Source organism: Aquila chrysaetos, chromosome 2 (genome assembly GCF_900496995.4).
Source record: "Aquila chrysaetos chrysaetos chromosome 2, bAquChr1.4, whole genome shotgun sequence".
Taxonomy (NCBI): Eukaryota; Metazoa; Chordata; class Aves; order Accipitriformes; family Accipitridae; genus Aquila; species Aquila chrysaetos.
This window is the reverse complement of record NC_044005.1, coordinates 78,564,855-78,587,731: the sequence shown is the minus strand read 5'-3', so window position 1 is coordinate 78,587,731 and position 22,877 is coordinate 78,564,855. Positions and strand designations below refer to the sequence as shown.

At 40.1% G+C, this 22,877-nt stretch overlaps 2 protein-coding genes across 3 annotated transcripts in view; one reads left to right on the top strand and one right to left on the bottom strand.

Moving 5' to 3' along the window:
• Positions 1–7,447, bottom strand: part of LMBRD1 (LMBR1 domain containing 1) — an 83,869-nt gene extending 76,422 nt beyond the window's left edge. Inside the window, exons 1-2 of the mRNA XM_030007474.2 lie at positions 7,257–7,447; positions 6,555–6,731 (exon numbers count right to left, since the gene is read on the bottom strand). Of these exons, the coding sequence (XP_029863334.2) occupies positions 6,555–6,731; positions 7,257–7,442 (363 nt within the window). The 5' untranslated portion in view covers positions 7,443–7,447. The remainder of the gene's footprint in view (positions 1–6,554; positions 6,732–7,256) is intronic.
• Positions 7,448–7,482: 35 nt separating this feature from the next.
• COL19A1 (collagen type XIX alpha 1 chain) overlaps positions 7,483–22,877 on the top strand; it is a 220,211-nt gene continuing 204,816 nt past the window's right edge. Inside the window, exons 1-5 of one of the 2 annotated variants that reach the window (XM_041127248.1) lie at positions 7,483–7,602; positions 12,951–13,037; positions 17,356–18,204; positions 19,875–20,370; positions 21,759–21,850. The gene's annotated coding sequence lies outside the window, so the exon portion shown is untranslated. The remainder of the gene's footprint in view (positions 7,603–12,950; positions 13,038–17,355; positions 18,205–19,874; positions 20,371–21,758; positions 21,851–22,877) is intronic. The other variant, XM_030007470.2, reaches the window with a different exon arrangement.

Sequence of the window (22,877 nt, the reverse complement as noted above, 5' to 3'; positions counted from 1 at the left end):
AAAAGATCCAGTACTGTCAAAGCTCCTTTCAATTTCTATGTGTAGGCTGTTTTCAAACTAGTAAGCTCAAGCCCTTTCAGTTGTTGTAAAGATGCATGCACTAATACAAAGCATGGGAAAACTGCAAGTGAACATACTCCTTAAAGGCTGCACATAGGACTTAAAGAACTCCAACACTTGCTTTACCAGTTCTCTCAGAACTGCTTAAACGGTCATGGAATATGGGCTTGATGACATACCATAAACTCTTAATTTTTCTATTATCTCAGAAAAATCAGCACCACCTTCCTTCATGTTAATACATTAAAACTTCCAGTAGACCACTTTACATTAAGCTTTTAAAGTTCACTGTCTGAAATAAATTAGATTATCATCCAACTGGAATTTGAGTAGAAAAGTATACAAGCATTTTGTCATCTAATCGGCAAAAAGAAAGGATGAAAGATATTTTAGCAAAAGGGACAGACGAAACACTGAAATTAAGTTAAGTATCTGTCAGGTACACAGTAAGCCTCATCTTTGAAGACTGTCAGCCTCAAGCCCAACAGCATTTCAACTGAAAAGTTTCTAGGCATTTGAATGAAAATACACCACGAAAGAATTGGATCATAATAAGAATACATACACAGACTATTAAAGGGTTTAAATTGCCTAGTGTTAAAAATTAAGGAAATGCATTGCTTCAATTATGCCTAAGGGAAAAGCAAGACTGAACTGAACAGGTGGCACTATTTACTTCCAAGTAAGTATTTGAAAAAGGTCTCTCCTATGAGCAACAGAGACATTCAAAGCCCACACCAACCAAAAATGAGCAAGAAAAGCAAAGGTATGACTTGAAGTTTAAGTGGCACAGCACTTCACAGGAAGAGCTAGCTAGTAATTGAAATACAACAGGGCTTAACTGCCAAAAACCTGCTTCTCCTCCAACTCCAGAAGAGCATTAATAACATGATTTATAACAGGATACAGATGTAGAACTTTAAAACACTGTAATTGCTTTTCATTTTGTTGCTCAAATTAAGTTGTGCACAGGACCAGAGTAATATACTAGGAAACTTACATTATAGCATATTAAAATATTGACATATCATCTTACATTAAAAGATGTAAAGACAAAGATGTGTGCATTTCACCATTGCATACATGTGCCTGAACTTAAAAACTTCACAGTACTCTGCACATGAAGAATCCGTAATGCAAGCCAATTTAATAGTATGCCATATCTATTATGCCAGCTTTTAGTCAGCTGCGGAAGCCCCACATTGACACAACCGAAGGAGGTAAAAATCCCTATTCTTACTGGCAAATTATCCATATGCATATGTCATCAGCAACTCAAAAGCAATAACCAGTTCTTCTGACCCATTTCAAAAGCTACTGACAGCAGCACTATCTTGTCAAAAGCGAGAAGCACTGCTACCTCAACAGCAGTGCTGATATATCAAGTTGATAGGTATATGAATTTACTGGACATCCAGGAGTCAGTTGAGAACTCATCTGGACAGCCTCTAGATTTAGTCTGTCGTCTTCTCCACCCACTATGGCCCAAGCTTACAATATATACAGCAAACACGTTAGAAGCACAATAGATTAGGAAGGTGCGAATTCATTGCTGCCTTCAACAGCAGTTTAAAATGTGAAAGCGTGACCACAAATTCTCTTAACATCTACACCATTCTGCTGTACTTCATTCTGTTCCATGCAGTTTAGCAATCATTCATCATATCACCTTTAAAATACCTGTAACAATGCTTGTATTGACAGGTAAGGGAATCAACAAATTGCTAGGATACATGCAGCAACTATGATGGCCTGCATTAAGCTATTATCCTTAGGTATTCCTTAACACAAGCCATGTTGACGGATTCAGGAAATTTAAACACAGTTAGAAGTGTAAAAAATAAATATATTAGTAAAATGTTGTTATTTAAGTAAGGATATAAAAAAGGCAGTTTAAGACACTTTCAGTTCACCTAAATGCTAAAGCCAAAGCAAAACTCCCTCAAAAGATTAATAATTACATTCATAGAAAATTAATTATGAAGAACACTTGCTTCACCCAGTAACCATTGAGCAGAGTCTTCCTTCTCCCAGCAACTGTGTCCAGTTAGTGACTTCTGTTAACATATTTCAACAGAACAGTACTATTCAAACTGTGCAGATAACTTTCCCAAACAAAAGCAATACAAACTAATCTGACATTTTTGACCTTCCCCACTTTTTGGTGAGGGAATGGCCATGAATTTCATTCTTTTGTACCTGTTAAAGGGGACATCTCTGTCACTGCTGGACACTGCAAGAATTTCTTGAGTACCCACTGAAGAGAGCTCCCATTCTCCACAAATGTACCTTAAGAAAGCTTAAAGTGGTGTAACATTCCAGATTTCAGTACCTGTGATGTTTCATCAAATGTAGATGAAGCCATCATTCTGCTGATTAGCCTCTCCCAAAGCTTAGCTAACAAAATGAAGATACAATACCAAAGACTGGAGAATGGGTTATAGCATGGTTAGATATAAAGAAATTTAATAACCAGGTCTCAGATCTTCAGCTTGCTACCTCCAAAATGGGACACAGCCAGGATTTTGGCTGCCAGATGGAGAGTAACATCCAGAAACATACATCTCAGCCACATCTGGCTACCATTAATATTTTGGCCAAGTACTGTTACTTCACAAGTAGTAATTCCTACTCAGGACAGGAAGCACAGTCTCAGTTGATAATGATTTCTCAGCTAACACCTTTCTAGAATAAAAAAAAATCTGACATGTCTAGTGGTTCTGTATTCCAAGCAGCTACATAACGAGTTTCCCCCAAGATGCAAAAAATCTTAACAGAATGGTCCGCAGAAAAGATCTCCCATTAAACAGATGCTACTTCTTGAATCATTAAGGAGACAATTGGCTTTTAACAGCTCAGACAGACCCAGGGTTTGTGAGGTGTTCAGTCTAAGGACACTGAAAGAAATGCAACTGGCTTTTGACTTCACATAGTAGCAAGAATCCATACATTTCAAAAAGAAAAGTTCTCATCCCCTTCCTTCTGCAGCATCAACAATAGAATAATAATAATAAAAAAGACAGCACAGTGATGATAACATCCCTGTTTCAAGCAGTCTTCCTGCTGCAAGACAGCACCAACTATGTTTTAAATATTTATGAGAGTTGTAGGTCAGGGTTCCAGCAGCAATCTTAAGTCTTCAAGCTAGGGTGAAGTTTTCCGTTCCTAAGTGCTTGTTATAAATCAAACAAGTTTTCAGATCAAACAGATCAGATCCAACTAAAAGTATTTGAGGTCCATTGCACAAACTAAAGCACTGTCAATGCGAACAGCCAAAACTTTTAAGATAAAAGTGGTGCTAGTGAATATTATCAGGACTTCACTTACAAGGTAATACTCAAGTTCTTTTGATTAGTACTAGAACCAAAAGCCTGCTTTCCTACTTAACAACGCTATGAATCAAAGTAATCTCAGCCTCCAGAAAAAGCGGTGTTGCAATGAATTCTATTGTACATTGAAATAATGACCACCCAAATCCATGCACCACTGCTCCTTTCCTGAAGGACTACACAGCTACTGTGCAAAACCTTCTAATACCAAAATTGCTTAGTTCACTCACAGTAAATGCTTTAAGGTAATATTTGATAAGTCTCACAAAAGATGGTGAAAGACACCAACAGGTCCCAAATGCCACAAGCTACTTGTTTACAGTGAAGGGGAACTTGTCTTAATTGAAAGATGTATAAACAGTATGTTAAGTTTAACAGTCTCGTTGAAAGGGACAAAACCTCAAGGTTAACACAGGCTGACCAAGGTATAGCGCATGTCCCTTGTCAAGGAAGACACCTTGGAACATCACACTATGCCTTCAATTTAACCTCTGCTATTAGTATAACAAGCTTCTCCCCAAGTTTGCTACAGTTTGTTCACAGAAAAACCTCAAGAATATCTACAAGTTGATAGTAGGGTCAGATGCATTAAAAGTTAACTGAAAGTCCCCATATAGTACCTCTTCTTTGTAAGTAGAGCATCCTTGACTTTCTTATCTCTCTAACACTGATACTGGGAATTACAGCTGGGAGGTAGAGGAGAAAAGTACATACAGCAAAAAAAATTGTTTACCTAGCGTCTGGATAACTGCCACTACTCTTTTGGCATAAGCTCTGAAATCATCCAGTTGGAATGTTTTTTGATGAACTAATGATTTATCTACAGAGAATATTATCCACATCTGCTACCTGGATCTGCCTCAAAAATTCACTAAGAGCAATCTAGTGAAGACTTAACTCACTCTGGCCATCCAAAACAAAGGATCCTTGCCAATCATAGTCCTTCAGACCCCAGCATCAGATAGAGGGCCTTGGAGGCGCTGGGTTTGAAAGAATGCTCCAGAGGAAGGGCAGTGGTCTCTTGGAAATATTCTGAACCCAATCCAGTCTGTCCTACTTCTGAAGCAGCAGCAGAAAAGCAGCACATTACTCAGAAGAGTGTTAAAAGCTTTAACAATTCATGAAGATATCACAGTAAGATGCTGTCAACCTCCTAACTTGCCATTACTCCTAAATTGAAATTATCAAATCAATAAAGCTGTGCGTCTACATATAGGTTTGCATGTTCCAAGGGACCCAGATCCACTGAACTATCAGGATGGCCACCTTGATATTTCTGTATCACAATTTCAACACTTGTGTTGGATCAAGTGTAGTAATATCAGAAGATCTCATGTTATTGCTGCAAAGCTAGAAACTCGTTCAGCAGAGCCTTAAAAGAAAAGGAAGAATTCTTCTCTAAGTCAGCACAGAGCAATTTGGTTTCAACAGGCCATCAGCAGCATCTACAAACACTAGGAACTAAGCAGGACCAAGAAGCCTCAGAAACATAGGCAAGCAGGTACTTTAAAGAAACAGCAGCTTTACCACAAGCATGAAAGCTTGCTTTCAGGTACAGTTTCTAAACAAATCTACCCACCCCATCATATCACAGTATGTGGCCATTAAAGAAATCTAGCTCAAGAAAAACAGTATTTTAAGTACAGTAATTTTGCTTCTATTCATCAAACTTCCTTAAATAAGACTGTAGCAACTGCATGAAAATATTTCACCTCCTGTTCTCCTCACAGATTTCTCAAATCAGAGAAAGCACACATTAACAAAACAGGTCTCCTTTGCAACAGGAAATTCTGCTTAGTTCCCTGGAGATGTGCGTTTTTCAGCTGGACCTAGTTACATCATTCTTATTTCTCTAGCTAGTCAGGCGCAATGTATTTCTTAATACTCAGTATTATTCTCATTGAACTGCTAGTATTGTGATAAATTTAAAGTCTCTTGCATCTTCTAGATATTCTCATTCTGAACAAACAAGCTCTGAAGATACAAACTTTTAACAATAACATTGAACAATAGCTTAATTTATCCTGTATTACCACTGAGGGATAAACATGACAAAAATCACATCACAGCTCAATTCTAAAGGCTTCTTATGACTTGCATTTACACGAGCACCAGCCAAAAGCCACTGTATTGACTACAAGCTAGTTCTGAAGTGTTATCAAGGGTCTGGCAGGACCTAGGTTTTCCTCGGGAAGTAGGACTGGAAGGGAATATAGGCTTTGAGTCTATCTAGTGCACAGGCATTTACTCACTGCCCACTCCCTCATTTGTTTCAGGATCATCTCTTGCTATAGATCCAGGTATGCTCCAAACCAAACTAAGCTGTTACTCAAATTATTAATATGCTTCAGTTTAACCTGTTGTTAATGGTACTGTCCTCACAACAAAAATGGGTCACTACCCTCAAGAGCCCTCCCTGAAAATTAAAAAGGCCAATGCTTTAAACATTGGTAAGAACTCCTACTCAAGTAATGCTTAGAGCAGGCTACAGTGAGTACTCATCTCATTAAGAGCTCATTTTGCACAGCAACCCCCTGCAGTTTAAGTTTATAAAAACAGTAGTTCAGTTAAGGCAGTATCAGTGAGGAAGAGATACTACTGTATTTCCCTACCCCAAGGGTTTTTCCAGCTTCCCCTCTTTAAAAAAATGGATATTAACTCAGGCTCTAGATTATAGGTAGATTAACACTATAAATCTTTGTAAGTCTTAAAGTTTCAATGCCAGAATAAGAGAATGCTGGCAAAGAAAGACAAGCAAAATAATCTTAAAATACAAATGGGCAATACAGTCTCTTTCTGAACAAAGTGGCAACAAATTCCATTCTGCAATGCCCCATTATGATGTACTAAAAAGCAACATTTAAGAGATTTATTTATACCTTCAGGATGGTATACACGCTCCTTTTAGCACAATAAAAGGAATGAGACTTTGGAAATCAGTAGAATATCAAAAATAAATAATAGAAATGAGAACTGAAATCCAGTTCAAATAACAAACAGAGCTCAGTGTTGTATTCACAGTACTAGTTCTCAGCCTTCCAAAAAGGCTCAGGCACTAGAACAGGTATTAGCACTGGTTTTAAACACTTACACAACCCAAGAGCATCCTCTTTCAACACAAGTGCTTCTTTTGAAAAGGCAATTAACATTTTTAAGAGTCCGTACCTTAAATGTACCATTTTGATTTTTCATATATGAAACCAAAAAGATGTCCACTGGTAGGAGCGCTGATGAGATAAGAGCAACTGCCAATGCAAAGATAGCTGTTATGGTAGAAATCACTTCACTTTCCCGCCGACTCTGATACTTGCGCACATAAACCCAGCAGAAGATCAGGATAGCCTGAAATACACAGGGAAAGACAGTTGCACAATAAGGTTGCCAGAAAGCTTTAGTCAGACCCTGCACCTGGGCACTGACCGGCGCAGCGCCGACCCTCTTCCCACCTGAGCCCCAAACATCACCGTCACACTCACCGCAGCCAACGCGCCCTTTGTACCCTCGGCCACAGCACCCGCAGCAGCGACGAGAGCAGCACTCGCCCGCGAAACGGGCTGAAACACCGGGCAAGGGAGGCAAGACAGCCCCGCGCCCTCGGCCCCGGGCTCTGCCGTGCCCGGCACCGCCGCCGAGGCGCCGGCGGGAGCTGCGGGGAAGCGCTGGCTGCCGGGGCGGAGGGGCGGCGAGGCACAGGCCTCGCTCGGCGGAGACCAGGCGGGAAGCCGAGAGCTGGAACAGCGAGGGGGAAGGAGCAGCCGGCCCGGGCTAGCGGAGGGGAAGGCGGGGATCCCGCCGGCCCCACGGAGAGAAGGGAAAGGGAAGAAGGGCAGGGCAGGGGTGCGCGCCCGGGGCAGAGCCGCCTCTCACCAGCAGCGCCAGGCCGAAGAGGCACCATCCCGTCAGCAGCTCGGAGGCGGCCGCCGCCATCTTCGCTCCCGTCAGCAGCAGCGTACCCGCCCCGCCGAGGCGGGGATTTTTAACGGGGGCGGGCGCCGCGCCGCCATGGAGACCGACCCCAACAACTGCCCGGCGCGCCGCGGGGCGTGACGTCATGCGCCTGGGACAGGTTTCGCTTTAGTGGGCAGCTGTCTGTCCGTCTGCCCGTCCTTCCCCTTCCCCGGCAGGGCAGCGCTCGGCCCGCGGAGACTCCTCCTTGTCGGGCAGCGGGAGAGGAAAAAGGGGGTTTGGGGGAAGGTAAAGGATGCGCCAAGAGGTATCAAGCACTTTCAGTTTCTTTTTGGCCGTCGCTTTTCTCCGTAAAAGTACCTAAAATGTTTCCCTACGTCACGTCCTAAAGGCGGCCGGCAGCTGCGCGGGCTTTCTGTCAGCGTCTCGCCCGCACGCGGAGAGGTTTTCGCGGGTGGCAGCGTGTGGCGGCAGACGCGGGATGGTGGTCCGGGGAGAAGCCTCGCCTCAGGGCGGGAAGGCGCTGACGGCCGGTGTGAGGGCGGCCCGGGGGAGGGAGTCTCGGAGCTGGGCTTCGCTGGAGCGGAGGGGAGCTCGTAGCCTGGGTTTGGCGGCGCGGGGAGCGGGAGAGGCTCGCCTTCAGGGTGCTGACGCCCGCCTCAGTCTTTAGTTTGCTGTGAGGGCTGCAGGCAGGTCAGGTGCGAAGGAGTCTGCAGGAGGACCCAAGGCGGCGGGGGGATAGATTTGGAGCCTTGTTCCAGAGCACGGACGGCCGTGCTGGGTTTCTGTGAGGGGTGAAGGCGGCTCAGGGGTGAAAAAGTGCGGGAGCTCGCTTAGTTTATCAGCTTCCATACAGGGGAGTCCCAGAGCTGCAGGAGGGGACCTGGCAGGGTGCAGGGGTGGCCCCGTTCTCATCCTGGAGCAGTAGATACCTTTGCTGTGTTTCCATTTGCTGTGAGAGCGAAGGTAGTCACGAGCCAAGTGAGAGGTCGTTGGGATTCAGGCCGTTTTGTAGCCTGGTTCGGGGCAGGGGCAGCTTGGCCCTGGAGTGGCAAGCTTCCAGTTGCCGTGAGGCCAGTGGGGCTGGCAGGAGCTTGTGGTGGCAACAGCGCTCACGAACTACGTGTGAGGGCAGGTGAGAGGTGGTGGGACTTCTCGTGGGCTCATAGCCTTGAGGTTAAAGGGATTTGTGGGTGAAGGCGTTGTGAGAGTCTCACCCCAGACTGGTTTTTTGCCTTTGCTGAGCGTTAATTTATTATGAGGGCTATATATGAGGCAGTAGCGTGTGGTGGTGCTCCTGAGCTGTATCCGCAGCATCTGAGGTGTATGCTCGGGTGGACCCGTTCTCTCAGGAGAAGGTATCTGGTGGTGCGTGTGGTGGAACAGCTTTGCCATGAAGTGGCTGACATCTTTACTGCGCTTCGATTTGCTGCAAGAGTGTGGTGACGGCACTCACAAGCTATGCGTGGGGTGGTTGGGGGCAGCAGGAGTTCAGATGGGCTTGCAGCTTTGCAAGGAGGGGCCTGCGTTTGGGAGGACAGGAGAATTGGAAGCTTCCCCTCGGAGCAGCGGACACATGCTGTACTTCTCTGTTGTCAGGGCAGTGTGGAGGGCACAGGCATGTGACAGCATTCATGAACCAAGTGATAACGGAGTTGAGGAGGGTTCCTTCTGGAGAGCTTGTAAACCTTGCAGGTAGGTGTTATAGACGCTCCTGACAAATTGGAGGAGCCAATTTGTATTAAATAAAAGATCGAATCTATTAGCAAGCGATAAAAGAGCAAAACAGCGCTGGGCCGGGGAGATAGTGCTCCGCCACAAGCTCACACTTAAACTGGGGAAGAGCCTCTTTATTTATACAGTCTTTTTAGTCCCTGATACATGACGGCTGGCTGGTATCTTCGGTATCTTGTGCCATCAGGTGTTAGGTGGTCGTAATTTGCCTTCTGGTGGTTGTTGGGATGAAGGCCGAAGTCTTCCTCAGCTGTTCTTTAGGTGACTCAAGTCCCATTCATGCTCTGTAAACGTCTCTCTACATATGCTAATCATCGGTATGCAATTATCTACTCAATGGATACTCACGGTCTTAGATAAGCGAAGAATGTCCCTACCCCCACATGCGATTTCATGAACAAAGTTAACCCGTTCATTACAGTAGGTACCTGTGTTGGCTCATGGAGGGAAATGTTGATTGCAGGGGCAAACACCTGTACCGTGTCTTAATTCACTGTGAGGGCAGTGCAGGTGGAAGCAGAGTGCAGTGATGATTCACGAGCTGCTTGGATGGTTGGTCATGGGTGCAGTTTTTAGGCCACCTTGTAGCATTGCAAGAAGGGGCCTGCTGGTGGGGAAGTGGTGTTGTTTGGGAGGCTCAATCTGGAGGGGCAGGTGCTTGTGCTGGGTTTCCGTTTGGTGTGAGGGCACAGGCAGCAGGCAGGTGGCTGTGCAGCGGCTGTGGTCCTCGTGAGCCAAGTGAAGGATAGTTCATGGCAATCCAGGTAGGCTCGTAGTCTGATGATAAGTGCAGCAGACACTATATAACCATAATTAGTTATAGGTCAGTAAGCAGATAACTATATTGTGTATGTGCTCTTATATTATTTTTTTAATATATTACTATTAATGTGTATGTATTATCTCCACCACAGAAAATATTTCCCTGGATGTCATTACTATTAAATATGTATGTTGTAATTCAAAATTGCCCTAGAACCCATGAAGAATTAAAAACTTAAAGAACAGCATTAAAAATAAACTATCCCCAAGTGGGAAGGGAAGTAATTTGCCCTTGGAGTATATAAAGATTTTATGTTTTGTACAGCACTGCATAGCTTTATCAATAAAATATTGAAATACCAAACATCAGAGACCTGTAACGTGTTAAGAATTAAGGCTGCTGTAAAAAAAAAAAAAAAAAAAAAAAAAAAAAAAAAAAAATGCTATAGCTATATCCTGCCACAAATCTTTTTGTTTTGACTGAAATGGTTACATAAATATTTAACTTGCTTTAGTAAATAAGCCATAAGAGTAACTTCAGCATGATCAAAAAAATCTCTTCCATTCTAAACAGTTAAGAGTTTATGTAGTTTAACAAACAGTAAAAAAAACAACCAAACCAAAACCCAAAATTATATATTTCCCACTGACAGAAAAAATACAATTTTTGAGTCTTTTATTAAAATCATCCTACATTTTTGCAGTAAATGGTAATTTCGAAGAAATTATCATCGCTCTGTCAGATCCGTTCCTATTTGGTAAATATAGTTGCTAACCTAGTCTTAATTGGATAACAGGGAAGGTTTTCAAGGTTTCACTGAAAATTTTTTCATGTCCCTGTGTGTAAAATGATTACAGTAATTCATAGTTTAAGGAAGAACTTCAGGTTTTGTCAGAATGGAAGTAATGGGTTTTTGTACAGTGTAGGCAAAATGGAAGTTCAATGCCATGTTACCACTAGCTGTCTGAATGTTTTTTCTTTATTCCCTGAATTTCAGAGTTTATAAATTCAAAGCATTTTATCCTTTAATCTAATAAAATCAGCAGATCTTTATCTGAAGAATCATTATAGTAATTCTAATGTTTAGTGAGAAATAAGTCCCAACTATGAAAAATGTCTTAGATGCCACTTAAAAGTAAATTCCACAAATTTGTTATTAATAAAGTATTCATGTGGTAAAAAGAGAAAGAAGAGGAGTGATATTGTAGAAATTAAAGTATATGAAACAAGATACAGTCTTCATTTTGACCAGGACAAGGGATTAGTATCATACTTGAACTAGATAGTGTACATACCAACAGGGAGCAGGTGCACCTTCTCGCTTGACTGAGCTGCTCTTGGCACCACTTGATAATCCCACAAGTGTCAAGGGGGCTGAAAGCATGTGGGCTAATGGCAGTGCTGTATTTTAACGTTCTCTGATTCACTCTATTTTTTATATAAATTTTTTTCTCATGTAAGAAGAGAAGGTAGTGAAACTAGGTTTAGCAGTATTTGGCAGAACATGTCATGGTCTTGTACTTGAAGGTGTAATTATTCTTTGTGTTATGTGGTTTAGAATCCAGTAAAACCTTTAAGCCTTATGGCACAGAACGCACTAGACCTCGTACGGTGCAAGTACGCGCAATTAACCATTGACTATAATCACTAATTTTTTATTTTTTTTTAAGTCCTTAAACTTGTGTGAAGAATATTGACTGTAACTACTTGAAATTTCTTCTGTTTTATTTAATGCTTTAGTTCATTTACCATTACTGCAGAACTAACTTAGGTTTCTGAGTTTGGTTTGTCATACTGTATTATGTCAATGCAGGCGTCTTTCCTTCCATCGCTTTACTTCAGTGCTTACTTAGCCTTATTTAACCAGTGGCACAGCTTTGGTTTTCTTCTTAAATGCTATTTAAAGAGTTAATTTTCATTCTATGAATAAGACTTTCCACTGTATCATGCAAAAACAAAAGAAAAGAAAGAGGACAAAATTGGAATCTGTCAGTCTGCATATAACTAACAAATATTTTAGAAGGCATTCACAAGATTAACTTGGACTTCATTTATTGCTAGGTTAATAGAGAACACCATGAGGTGTCCTTTACATCCTTGCTCCTTCTATTGTTTCCTTATCCTAAAATGTTACCTTGTTTCAAGCCCCTCAATCATGCTAATCTCTTCAGAGTGCTTGGCTGTAGTGCAGTCTATCATTCCTTTTCACTGAGAGAAACCTCATTTTGCCTTTAAACCTTACTCAATATCAGTAGTTTGTACTGTTGTATCAGTGGCTCGACATTTACATGAAAAATAGGGACAAAGCATAGTTTTATGAACCTCATGAAAATTCTAGTTCGACCATAACTTGGTTTAAGTCGGCTCAGTTCTTATTTTGGGTAAGTGTAGGGAAGAGAAGAGGTTTTCAAAAGAAGTAGTGTTGCCACGCTGAGGAAAAACAAATGGTCCCATTGGGTTGGGAAAAAGGTTTTCTCAATATTTAGTGGAATTTAGGGAAAGCATATATAATGCAGTGAAGCATACAGTGGTGTTCCTCCCAGCAAACCCATCAGCACTGGCAGGCTGTTATTGAGGGAACCCAAATCAAAGGTTGAATCATCATTTTTGGAGGCTAAAGATAGGCTTTCTGTGCCATCAGTTTGTCAAGTCCCTTTTTGTGTCTATTTATCATGTCATTCTTAACTATTTTTTATAACAAATTCCACAAAATACTTCATATAAATCAAATTGTATAATTGATATACATAATAATTGATGTACTTAAAATGGATCGTTGTCCTAGGCGAAGCCCAGTTCCTAGAACATGGGAGTTTCTAACATGCGAAGAAAAACCTGACATAATTTGGGACTAGAAAACTCTTTATGAAAGCATAGAACTGTCACAAGGTGGAGAGGGACAGCTAATCTCTGCATTAAGACGTGTGTGTCTCTTATTGCTGTGGTAGTATTGAAGTAGGGGAAAAAATTTTTTTGTTGTTTTCATTTGGAGCAGAGATCATCTTTTAAAAGGTTGCAACATGCTAAATAAAAATAAATATTTGAGTTAGAATTTTAGAATTAATCTATGGAAGAATTTAGAGTGGTTCTTCTTCTAATACATTACTAACAACTGCATAATAATATTTATGGAGGTTCTTTTCTGTTCTGTTCCTTAGTTTGTTTACTTCAACGAAACCAGAATTTTAAGAAGGAGTCTGAGGGCAGAAGAGGTGATTCATTTCTCCAGGAGACAGAGAGTGTAGGTCAGTAACATTTTCTGTAATGAGGGCTGTAAAACTGATTAGGATCCTTCAAGGTCAATTTATTTCTAAAATGTTTTTGGTTGGTTTTGTTTGTTTGTTTTTCAAAAAAACAATAATTAAAAGCTGTTCTGTATGTAAATTACAGTTCTGTATGAGCTGATAAGAATGAAGGCAGTGTGAACTTCCACAATAGAAAAGCATGAACATTCCCACAACAAAAATGAGTGTGAACTGCTGTATTCCCCTGAAACTTTCTGCCTGATGTTCTCAGTCAGAATAAAAAGAGATTTCCCTGGTATTTTTCTCATGGTACTAGTCAAATAATGAACTGACTGCTTGATCAGATTAGAACATCCAAAGTACTGTTTTCTGCATGTTTGTCCTAAATTATTAGAGATACTTCTAGTCTTCTGTACATGGGAAAACTGCAGCCAAGGCATAAACTTGGAAAGAACATGTTTGGAGGTTTTCCCAGGATGGACTGAGGAAACTAGATGGAGAGTAAGCAAAACAACAGATTAAATTTTGACCCCCTGAATTTAATGGCAAAGCTGCCAGTAAGTTTAGCTTTTGACAAAATTAACCTTCAGAGGTAGTCAAAAAGGCAAATAATGATAGTAATAGGAACAGGATAGACAACCAAATCATCATTACACTTAATGAACAGTGAGCTGTTTTGAAGTCCATGTCAAAAAGAGATACAGAATTTGAGGCAGTTCAGAGGAGTATGAGCATGAACAAAATAAGGAATATCTTCAGCACAAAGAAAAAAGTAAATAATTCGGAATCTCCATCTTGGAAAAGATGCTACTCAAGGAGAAATGATAGAATTTAAAAAGTTTTGACTGGCATGAGGAACAGTGAATAGAGAACAATTAGTCGTGCTTGTACCAAGAAAATTTGGCATGAAATAGATTAACAAGGAGCAGACTTAGAAAGGGACTGCTTCATACGATTTAAAAAGTAGATATCCTTACCTTAGGGTGATTGGAATACCAAGAGTATGCATATATTAAAAATTAATAGAGAAATTCATGGATGAGAGGTCTGTCAAGCAGTATTAAGCACTCTGATAGAGAAGCAACCTCCAGCTTAGAAGGTCCCTAAGCAGGGGAGTGCCAGAGACAGGCAGGATTTGCAAGGGAAGCTTCTTCAGCTTTCCCTGTTTTCCAAAGGTTTTGCTCTTGGCATGGGAAGGTCAATAGGAAGCTGCACGGTCTTTCAATCATTCCAGTTACTATTTTGCAGTTAGTCCAGCTCAGTATACCTGTTCTTAGGACATCAACAAAGGCTAGGTTTCTGATCATTTGATACAGTTAGAGGGTAATCTTCATGATAAAGGTGGATTTCTTCTGGCTCAGAAGACTGATTCAAAGCCGTTTACATTATTTAAACCTAGCATATGGACTGCATAGAGAATTCTGAACATTAAGGGCTGTCTAGCAGCACAGGAGAGGTGATTTTATATTACAGTAAACAGTTGAGCCTCATCTCTAACCAACAAAATAGGCCTTAACCCATACCCAGGAGCACGGAGGTTGCCTCTTGTTTCAAAATGAGAAAAAAGGTAGACTTAATGCTTCCATGTGGAAAGAAAGAGTTGATGAATCTAATTTCCTCAGTTCAAGAAATACATTGATAAACTGGAGCAAGTTCAGGGGAAGGTCCCCAGGATGGCTGGGTCTGGAGCACTTGCTTTGTGAGGAGACGTGAGGGAGCTGGGCTTCTTCAGCCTGGGGAAGAGATGGCTTTGGGGGCCCTAACAGCAGGCTGGCAGGGCTGGCAGGGAGGTTGTCTAGGCAATGGAGTCAGTGGTGCATGGTCGGAGGAGAGACAGCAGACATAAATTGAAATAGGATGATCTGACTGGATATATGGAAGAAAAAAAAGTGTAAGGATAATTAAGCAGTGGAGCAGATAGCCCAGATGATAGGTTTTGTAACCTCCATTCTTGGAGGTTTACACGACTTGACTGATAAAACCTCGAGCAATCTGGTCTGGATTCATTATGACCCTGCATTGAGCAGGAGGTTGGACAAGAAAGGTCCCAAGAGTCACTTCCTACCTGAACGAGTTGGTCATTAATGCCACTCACACAGCAACTGTATATAGATAGAAGATAATATTTTTGAGAATGCAAAGAAAATCATTTTTCTCAGCAATTGCACCAGGAATTGAATAGTAGGGCAGTAACACAAAGCAATGCCACAGAGGGGAGGAATGGCATGAGATTATGGCTGCTGACTTTGAAGTTTTATCATTTAGGCTTTTCTGATCAGCAGTAGCATAGCAGCAGTTACATCTGTTGTTTTGACTTCACGGAAAAGTAATGATCTTTAACTACATGGATCATGTATTGCTTGGTTGTCAGTGAATACGGATACAACCAAATACCGATCTCTTTGCAGGTATCCTGAGACAAAAAATTTTTAAACATATGGAGTCAAAAGACACTTGAGTATGTGCAAACCGTGCAGAGCCGGGCCTGTGTATGTACATAGTGAGGAGCAATCTCAGAGTCTCTATTCAGTATTGAAAGTTTTGGTGTGTATAATGTTTATTTTACAAGACCTAAAGGAATGCTAGGGCTTCAAGCTACTACTAAGACTTAATGTTCCCTGACCCCAGTAATAGAAACAGCAGAGATGGACACATGATATAGTACCGCTTTTTCTTCTGTGTTGTTGACATACTCTTCCTGTTTCATTTATTTCTGCGAGTGAACTGCTTTTCTCTTTGGGTTGCAGCTGGATAATCATTGAAGTAGTGCGGGGAAAAACACAGAGGGTAATTATAGAGGAGGAGTGATGTCAAAACTCACCATTTTGTAATAGGTGATTCAAATAAATAAATAATTTTTAATTAATTAATAATTACAAAACACTGTAACCTTAGATGTAAAAATGCAGTTTAAGTGGCAGGAGTCATCGTTCTTGGCCATTGGCATTTCGGGGGCATTTTCCTCTTTCACCCACCAGAGAGCTTGCATAAGGCAGTTCTCCAAAATCCTTTCCACGCCTGATGCAGTCAGTAGGAGGTTTGCCAGAGATCTCAGTAGAAGCCAAATCTTCAAGTCCTTACTTTGAGAAGTTTCTCATTTCCACAGAAGTTTTAGCATAGAAAGAACTTCAGAGTTGTTTTGTAACATATGAGTGATTTTTGCAGTTAAGTATATATCAACTTTAAAGTAAATCCAATTTTTCAAAAATAAAATGGGTTGTTCCAAATCTTAATCTTTGTCTGTCAAGCTCTGTCCCTACTGATGGCATCATTGCTTTGCAAAGCATTCAAGCCTATAATTCAGTGCCATCGTAAAAATTTCCATTTCTGGAGATATGCCTAAATACAGCATACCTAAATTTTGCTATTTCTTCACTATTATATATTCAAGAATGAATCCTTTTCTATTATTGTATGACTAACTTATCTAAAACATTCTTTCCTGTATTTGCAACTGTAGCATTTCCATTCTGAACTCTGATGAACTTCGTAATTCAAAAAGAGATGGAAAATCATATTAAATGTGGTCATGTTGATCTTTTCACCTTCATCTTCCAGTCTCTGTTGGTCTCTTATTTGTTGCATGACAGACAAGCTAGTAAGAGTTTGTACAATCCTGTCTCTCTTTTACGTACTGACAGACCTCAGTGTCTGTTCTCATTCCTTTTTTTCCAGCAACCATTTTGTTTTGTCATTGAAGTGCTCAGTTCATTTGCCAGGATCAGTCCCCCTTTTTGACACAGCCTATTAAAATATGGTATATCCTTCATAAGCCAGTCCATTTTGGTTTAATACCTAAAGTGCCATGTGACCATTTAATGGCCATGGAAGTGATAGTTTCTGAAAATTTTTTCTACATCTTATTTATATCTCCCTTTTATAGAAGCAGCTAGTACATATTCTCATTTATCTTCTTTTATTATTTCATATGTTTTACATTGTGTTTTAATTTGATTAAAAAGTCTTCTGTAGTGAAATTGCTTTTTTTGCTTCTTACCACACAAGGTCTTCAACACAGTAATACTGTACATGCTAGTAATCTAAAGTGTTATCTAATAAGCAAATGCAAAACAAGTTCTACTGTTTTGGATGATTAAATCTTAAGATCCTTTTTAACATTCACTAAAAAAGGGATACAGACAGTATTTTTCAGTGCAAAATACTAGAAACGTGTGGATTTTGTGTAAAATGATGCAAAGCAGATATTCACTTAAATAATTATGTACTTGTATTTATTTTGTGTGTATATTTGCTTTTGTATTAAAGATAAACTTCCCACTCCTGTTTCTTCACTGTGTTATCATTTGCTTTCTTATAGTCACCAAAGAAAAAAGGACCATGAGAAATTTTACTCTATATAAGGTAACTGTTTGCTGTAATGCACTCAATGTCTCCAAAGTTTTAACCAGAAGAAAGAAGCAGTGCACAAAAGAATCAGGTGCACAGGTCATACCTGTTTGTAGGGGCGAAGGACATCAAGACATTTCACAAAGCATGTTTTCAGTCACTCAAAGAAAAACTCTGGTGGGAATCTGATGTGAAAAAGAGTTGAAAATATGTACCCAGATGCGTTGATAGCCAAATTATTGTTTGTTCCATGTTGGCTTCATAAAAGATGTAGAGCAAATGCAGTCTGCAAAGAATTTGCTTTCTGTGTCAGTATAGTTGTTATTAAAGGAGGGTATTTTATGGCATGGAACTGGTCTTTGATCAGCATGGAGAAGAAAAGTCTTCAGGACACCTAATAGCAGCCTTCCAACACAAAAGATGACACTGAGCTGTCTGGAAGTATGCGATGGGAGGATGCCAGTGGGCGCAAGCAGAAGTGAGAGACATTCTGACTGGGTATGAGGAGAAACCTCTTCACCAGGAGGACAGTCAAGCAGTGGAGCAGGTTGCCAGGAGAGGTTGTAGTCTCCCTCCTTGGAGTCTTTCAGACCTGACTTGCTGCAGCTACACAACTATTTTGGTAGTGTACCATACCACTACTCTTACACTGGTAAAATAATTCTGTTGTCGATGTTGCTGAAATTGCTCCCTCCCTTACCTGGTTTCATCAGTTGTTTATTTTCAGTTTGTTTGTTATACTATGTAGCAGTTCAACTTTATCGTGTTTGGGGATAGTCTCCACTGTGTGGACTCTATAGCATTCCTGGTCATCTAGCAGGTATGTATGTTTTACCTTGCTTTCTATAGCATCAACTTACACTTGCTAATCTTTCAGAAATTAGTTCCGTTTAATTTTTATGCACTTTTAAATAGCATATTCAGTGTGTGGTATTTTCTAGCATTTTATAGGGTTTTTAAAACATTTTACAATGTATGAACATTATATTATGATTGTTATTACATTCACCATCATCTTTGCTGAGGTGCAGTTTTACGCTGATCACCTTTGAAGACCTAGCCATTGCAGATGACTTTAGGCAGGTTTTATTCCATTTGAGTTTTAGTTTTGCTGACTTTGGCATCATTCAAACAAATGACACGATACACCAATGTGTTGAAAATATGAGCATTTTCTTTAAACACACCTGACATCCATAGGGTAGACTTTTAAATAAATCTAAAGCATTGATTTTTGTTGTTACTAGCTATGTTGTCCTTCACAACAGGGGCTCTGTAGGTATATCTGTACTCCATGTGACTGCTGTTAGAATTGGACTGCTTCTGTACATAAAGCAGGTCTGCAAGCATGGCCTTGGTACGCCTTCTTGTATGAGAGAGAGAGCAGGTCTGAATGATACTAATGATTGATCAAGTGGTTTTTGAAATATAAGCAATTACAAGTTAGGCGAGGTATTGCTAAGCAACTCCAAAACTTGTTTCAGTCCTACTTTTCCCATTCCAGTTTTCCAGTTTTCAAAAAAATAATGTTCTTACACGTAGTTAGAACATTCCCTTAAAACCTGGAGATTGCTCAGCTGGCTTGCTGCAAAACTATCACATTACCTCTAGGTAAATGTCATTAAACTGAGCACAGGGCTTTGCTTTCCTCGGCTAGAAAACATTGTGAATAGCTTGCTTCCTACCTTGAATATGATTGAGTAGGAAATAATTATATGTCCATTTTTGTAGGGTGATTTAGATTGCCCAGGAAAAAGGTGATACAGTGAAATCAAATGTAAGGTTACACTTACAGGAACAAATAATGCAGGGCTAAGCTTACCGAGCAGTATACAGCATTTTGGAAAGCTGTAATGCTTTAAGAGAGGTAGTTGATAGCTTCACGCACAGTGTGATGGCCTAAAAAAGATGGGGCTTAACAGAAAGCAATACTAAGTGACAGTAATGTAGCTGTGTTACTACTTTATGAGGTATTGATGCTATAACTATGTCATTATGTTAGCAGAATGCTTGGATGGTAGAATCTTTCTAATTTGTGTCAGTGAGCAGGAATTGTTCCGGAAAAAAAACCAAAACAAACAAACAAACAAACAAAGCCACCATGAAACCACACTGCTTTGTAGTGAAAAACAGATAAAGAAAAGCTCCTCAATCCATCTTTGTTATTCAGGAGAAGAGTTGAGGATAGCCTAAGTTTGTACGCGGAAATAAGACTTCTGATACCATAAGGATATTTAACAGATAAAGGCGTATCATAATCCAAAGGCTGAAGCCTGAAGCTAGAGAAATTGAGAAAAATAAGGCACATGGAAAAAAAAAAAAGTCACATAAATATGGTTACATATGCAACTATTAGCCTAGGTATGTGGTAGAATCTTTATAATTTCATAGATTTAAAACTAGATCCTATATTTTTCAAAAAGAGGAGATATAGCTCGCCTATAAATTAGGAATTTGTCTGAAATGACTGAATATAATTTTATGGCCTAGATTATGAAAGAAATCAGCCAAAGTAGTTGTGACAGGTATTATGACATCAGGAAGGAAAGAAGCTGCCAAGTCAAGACCCTCTGCTCTCCTCTGAGGGAGAACAGAATCTTCTCTGGAAGTACTTGAGTGTGCCCAGGTGGAAAATGTCTCCTCTGGAAATGGTCCTGGGCAACTGGCTCTAGCTGGCCCTGTTTGAGCAGAGGGGTCGGACCAGATGATGTCCTGAAGTCCCTTCCAGCGTCAAGCATTTTGTGAGAAGCTTTAACAGTATCAGGCTGGAACAGGGAGAGAGAAACAAGGAAGAAACATGAAGCTATAGTCAAGGAAGGCTTCTTGAAGCAAAGATAAGATCCTAGCCCAAGTCTCGGTGATGACAGTTAGGAAAAGACTTTTTGAGAGACCTGGTAGACTCTGAAACATAAGTAGCAACTGGAAGCGGCAAGAATTTTCAGGAAAATGGGATGGAAAGACTTACCCTGCAAAGGTACAGCGGATGGTGAGTAGGTATGTTTTCAAGCCTTTTTATTTAAACTGTTTCACCTAATAGAGCTGAGCTACTTTTAGTTAAAGAGTTACTTTGTTAAAACTTCTATAAAGTCTACTTTTAGATATGAGAAATCTTTTAATTTGATAAATTCCTGAGTAACGTGCAGGTAGCTCTACTTCAAGAGCTTGGTCGACAAGCAGTCAGGTGCCAACATCACGGCCCTAACAACACGCTGACAATAACAAAGCCTCATCCAAAACGTGCTGAAAAAAGGGGCAAGGGTTTCCTCTTGTTAATTTGTTTTTTTCATGTCATTTAGCTAGCTTTCTATTACAGCTGGAAAAAGATGTCATTTAATCTGTAGGTAGCTGCCTAGATCACCGGTGGTCTCTCTGGACATCCCAGATCACGAACTCCAGGAACCACCGCAGGAGAGGAAAATAAGGAATCTACACACAGTAAGGGCTGGAAAGGGATGAGGAAGCAAAACAGAGGGAAGAACTTCAGCCATACTAAAAAAAAAATACTGTATTAACTGCAGCATACCAATATGGACTCTATTATAATCCAGATGAGAAGGTAGCAAAGTCTCAGATTCTAGATATTTTTTCCAGTTTCTGGGTCGCAAAGTTTTGTTGTCTTTGTTATTGTTCAAGTTATGCTGTTACCACTAAATGCAGTGCAACCTAGGATCCACAAAAGCCTTTCTGGCAAGTGCTATCATCCTGGTATATTTATTTCTTGTCTCCTCCCTGAGGATGATGGGAAGTGTTGGTAATTCTTTCAGTTTAGAGTGAAATCCTAGCTTGATTGAAGCCTCTGATACTCCTTGCTCACAGCAACAGCAACTAAAGAGAGATAATAGAAACCAGGTGTGAAATTCTGGCCCAGCTGAAGTTTATAGCAAATCATACGCCGACTTCAGTGAAGGCAAAATTTCACTCTAAGTAAAATAACTTACCAGCACTTCCCATGATCTGCAGAAAGACGTTCATTCTTTCCAGCGGGAGCCTAGGGTGGAGTTATATAGTAGTGGTCTCCCACAGGCAACAGTGGAGAGAATGACCCTGTGCTAAGAAAGTAAATCTGGAAGCAGATGGCAAGGTCATTAATGGAACTGGTATCAGTTCTGGAGGAGAAAGTTTGTTTCAGGAGAAACAGTAAGAAAAGTAATGACAAAAATTCATTTCTAGATAAGGATTATTGAAGATGCTTAAAAATGTTTCAGTTTTTAAGTTAACCATAGTGACTTCTTTTTGTTTTCAGTGTTATTTAGTTAGCAATTAAGTTGATGAAACTATTTTCAGAGGTTTTTCTCATTGTATTATTTTAATAGTGAAGTTTATTTATTTTCTTTTTTTCCTGTGTTGTGGTGTTCTTGTTCTTAATGTTGATAGGTTTTCAGTAAATCATCATTCAAGGCACTTCTCAACTGTCTCAAAATTACGAAGACATTTTAAGAAAGATTTTAACTTCAGAAAAAAAGGAGGTAAATACTACTGAAATATGGGGGGAGAGGGGGAGATTATGGCTTGATTATGTATTTCTCAGGCATCAAAAGCATACTCCTTGGATACATCAGAAAAGCAAGATCAAATCCTTAATTCAGTCTGATATATAGTCTTTATTTAATGTTTATGCCCACTTACACATGTGGAATTAACCATATAATGATATTTCACTGTTATCTCAATTTATTTTTAAACGGAAAAACTTAAAATTATCTGAAATTGATAATGTCTAAAAAAGAACTGCCTTGCATAATAGTCTATGCCAAAAGAGATTAAGTGAATCTGATTTCATCAAAATTAGCTTCTGATGCCTTAACAAAGAGTTGAAAAGGAATCCAGCCCAATCCATCTGGCTACTCTGTGTCAAAGGATACCCTAGTATCCTAATTTTAGCTTCTGTTTCTTTCATTTTATCTTACTGCCTCAGCTCCTGACTGTCATACCACTAAATAGTTCAAAGACAGAGTAGAAATAAATCACTAAACTAATTTGATGTTTTATTTTTTAAGATATTTTACCTCACACAGGTGAGCAGTGATGGCCTCCAGTGCGCTAAATATCAAAGAATCTTTCCTGTGTCCTGCCCCTTTTCCTTGTCAGGGTTTTCTTGCCTTGTCTCTCCAGTCTAGACACAAACTGTCACCATGCAGGCAAGGCAAAGGATTGGGGGCTTTGGTGGGACAGTGTGTTTGAACTCAACATAACAACAACGGCATAGACTGAGAAGTACTTAAAACTTCTGAACCTACTTATGACATGAAGGAAAATGTAGGAAGGTGGGGATCTGAGCAGTTAAGACTACCAGTACTCCCTGAGACCATCTAGAATATAAGCTGAGAGCTCTCTTCTACAAAGTTTAAAATTTATCTTTAATATTCTGATAAAATCACAGGAGTGGAAGTCATCCACTGAAAACACTACCTAAAATTTTATCATCTCTTAGATGATAAAATTAGATTATATTTTAAAAGGATATGCACACCTTTACTGTAGACCAAGGTAAGT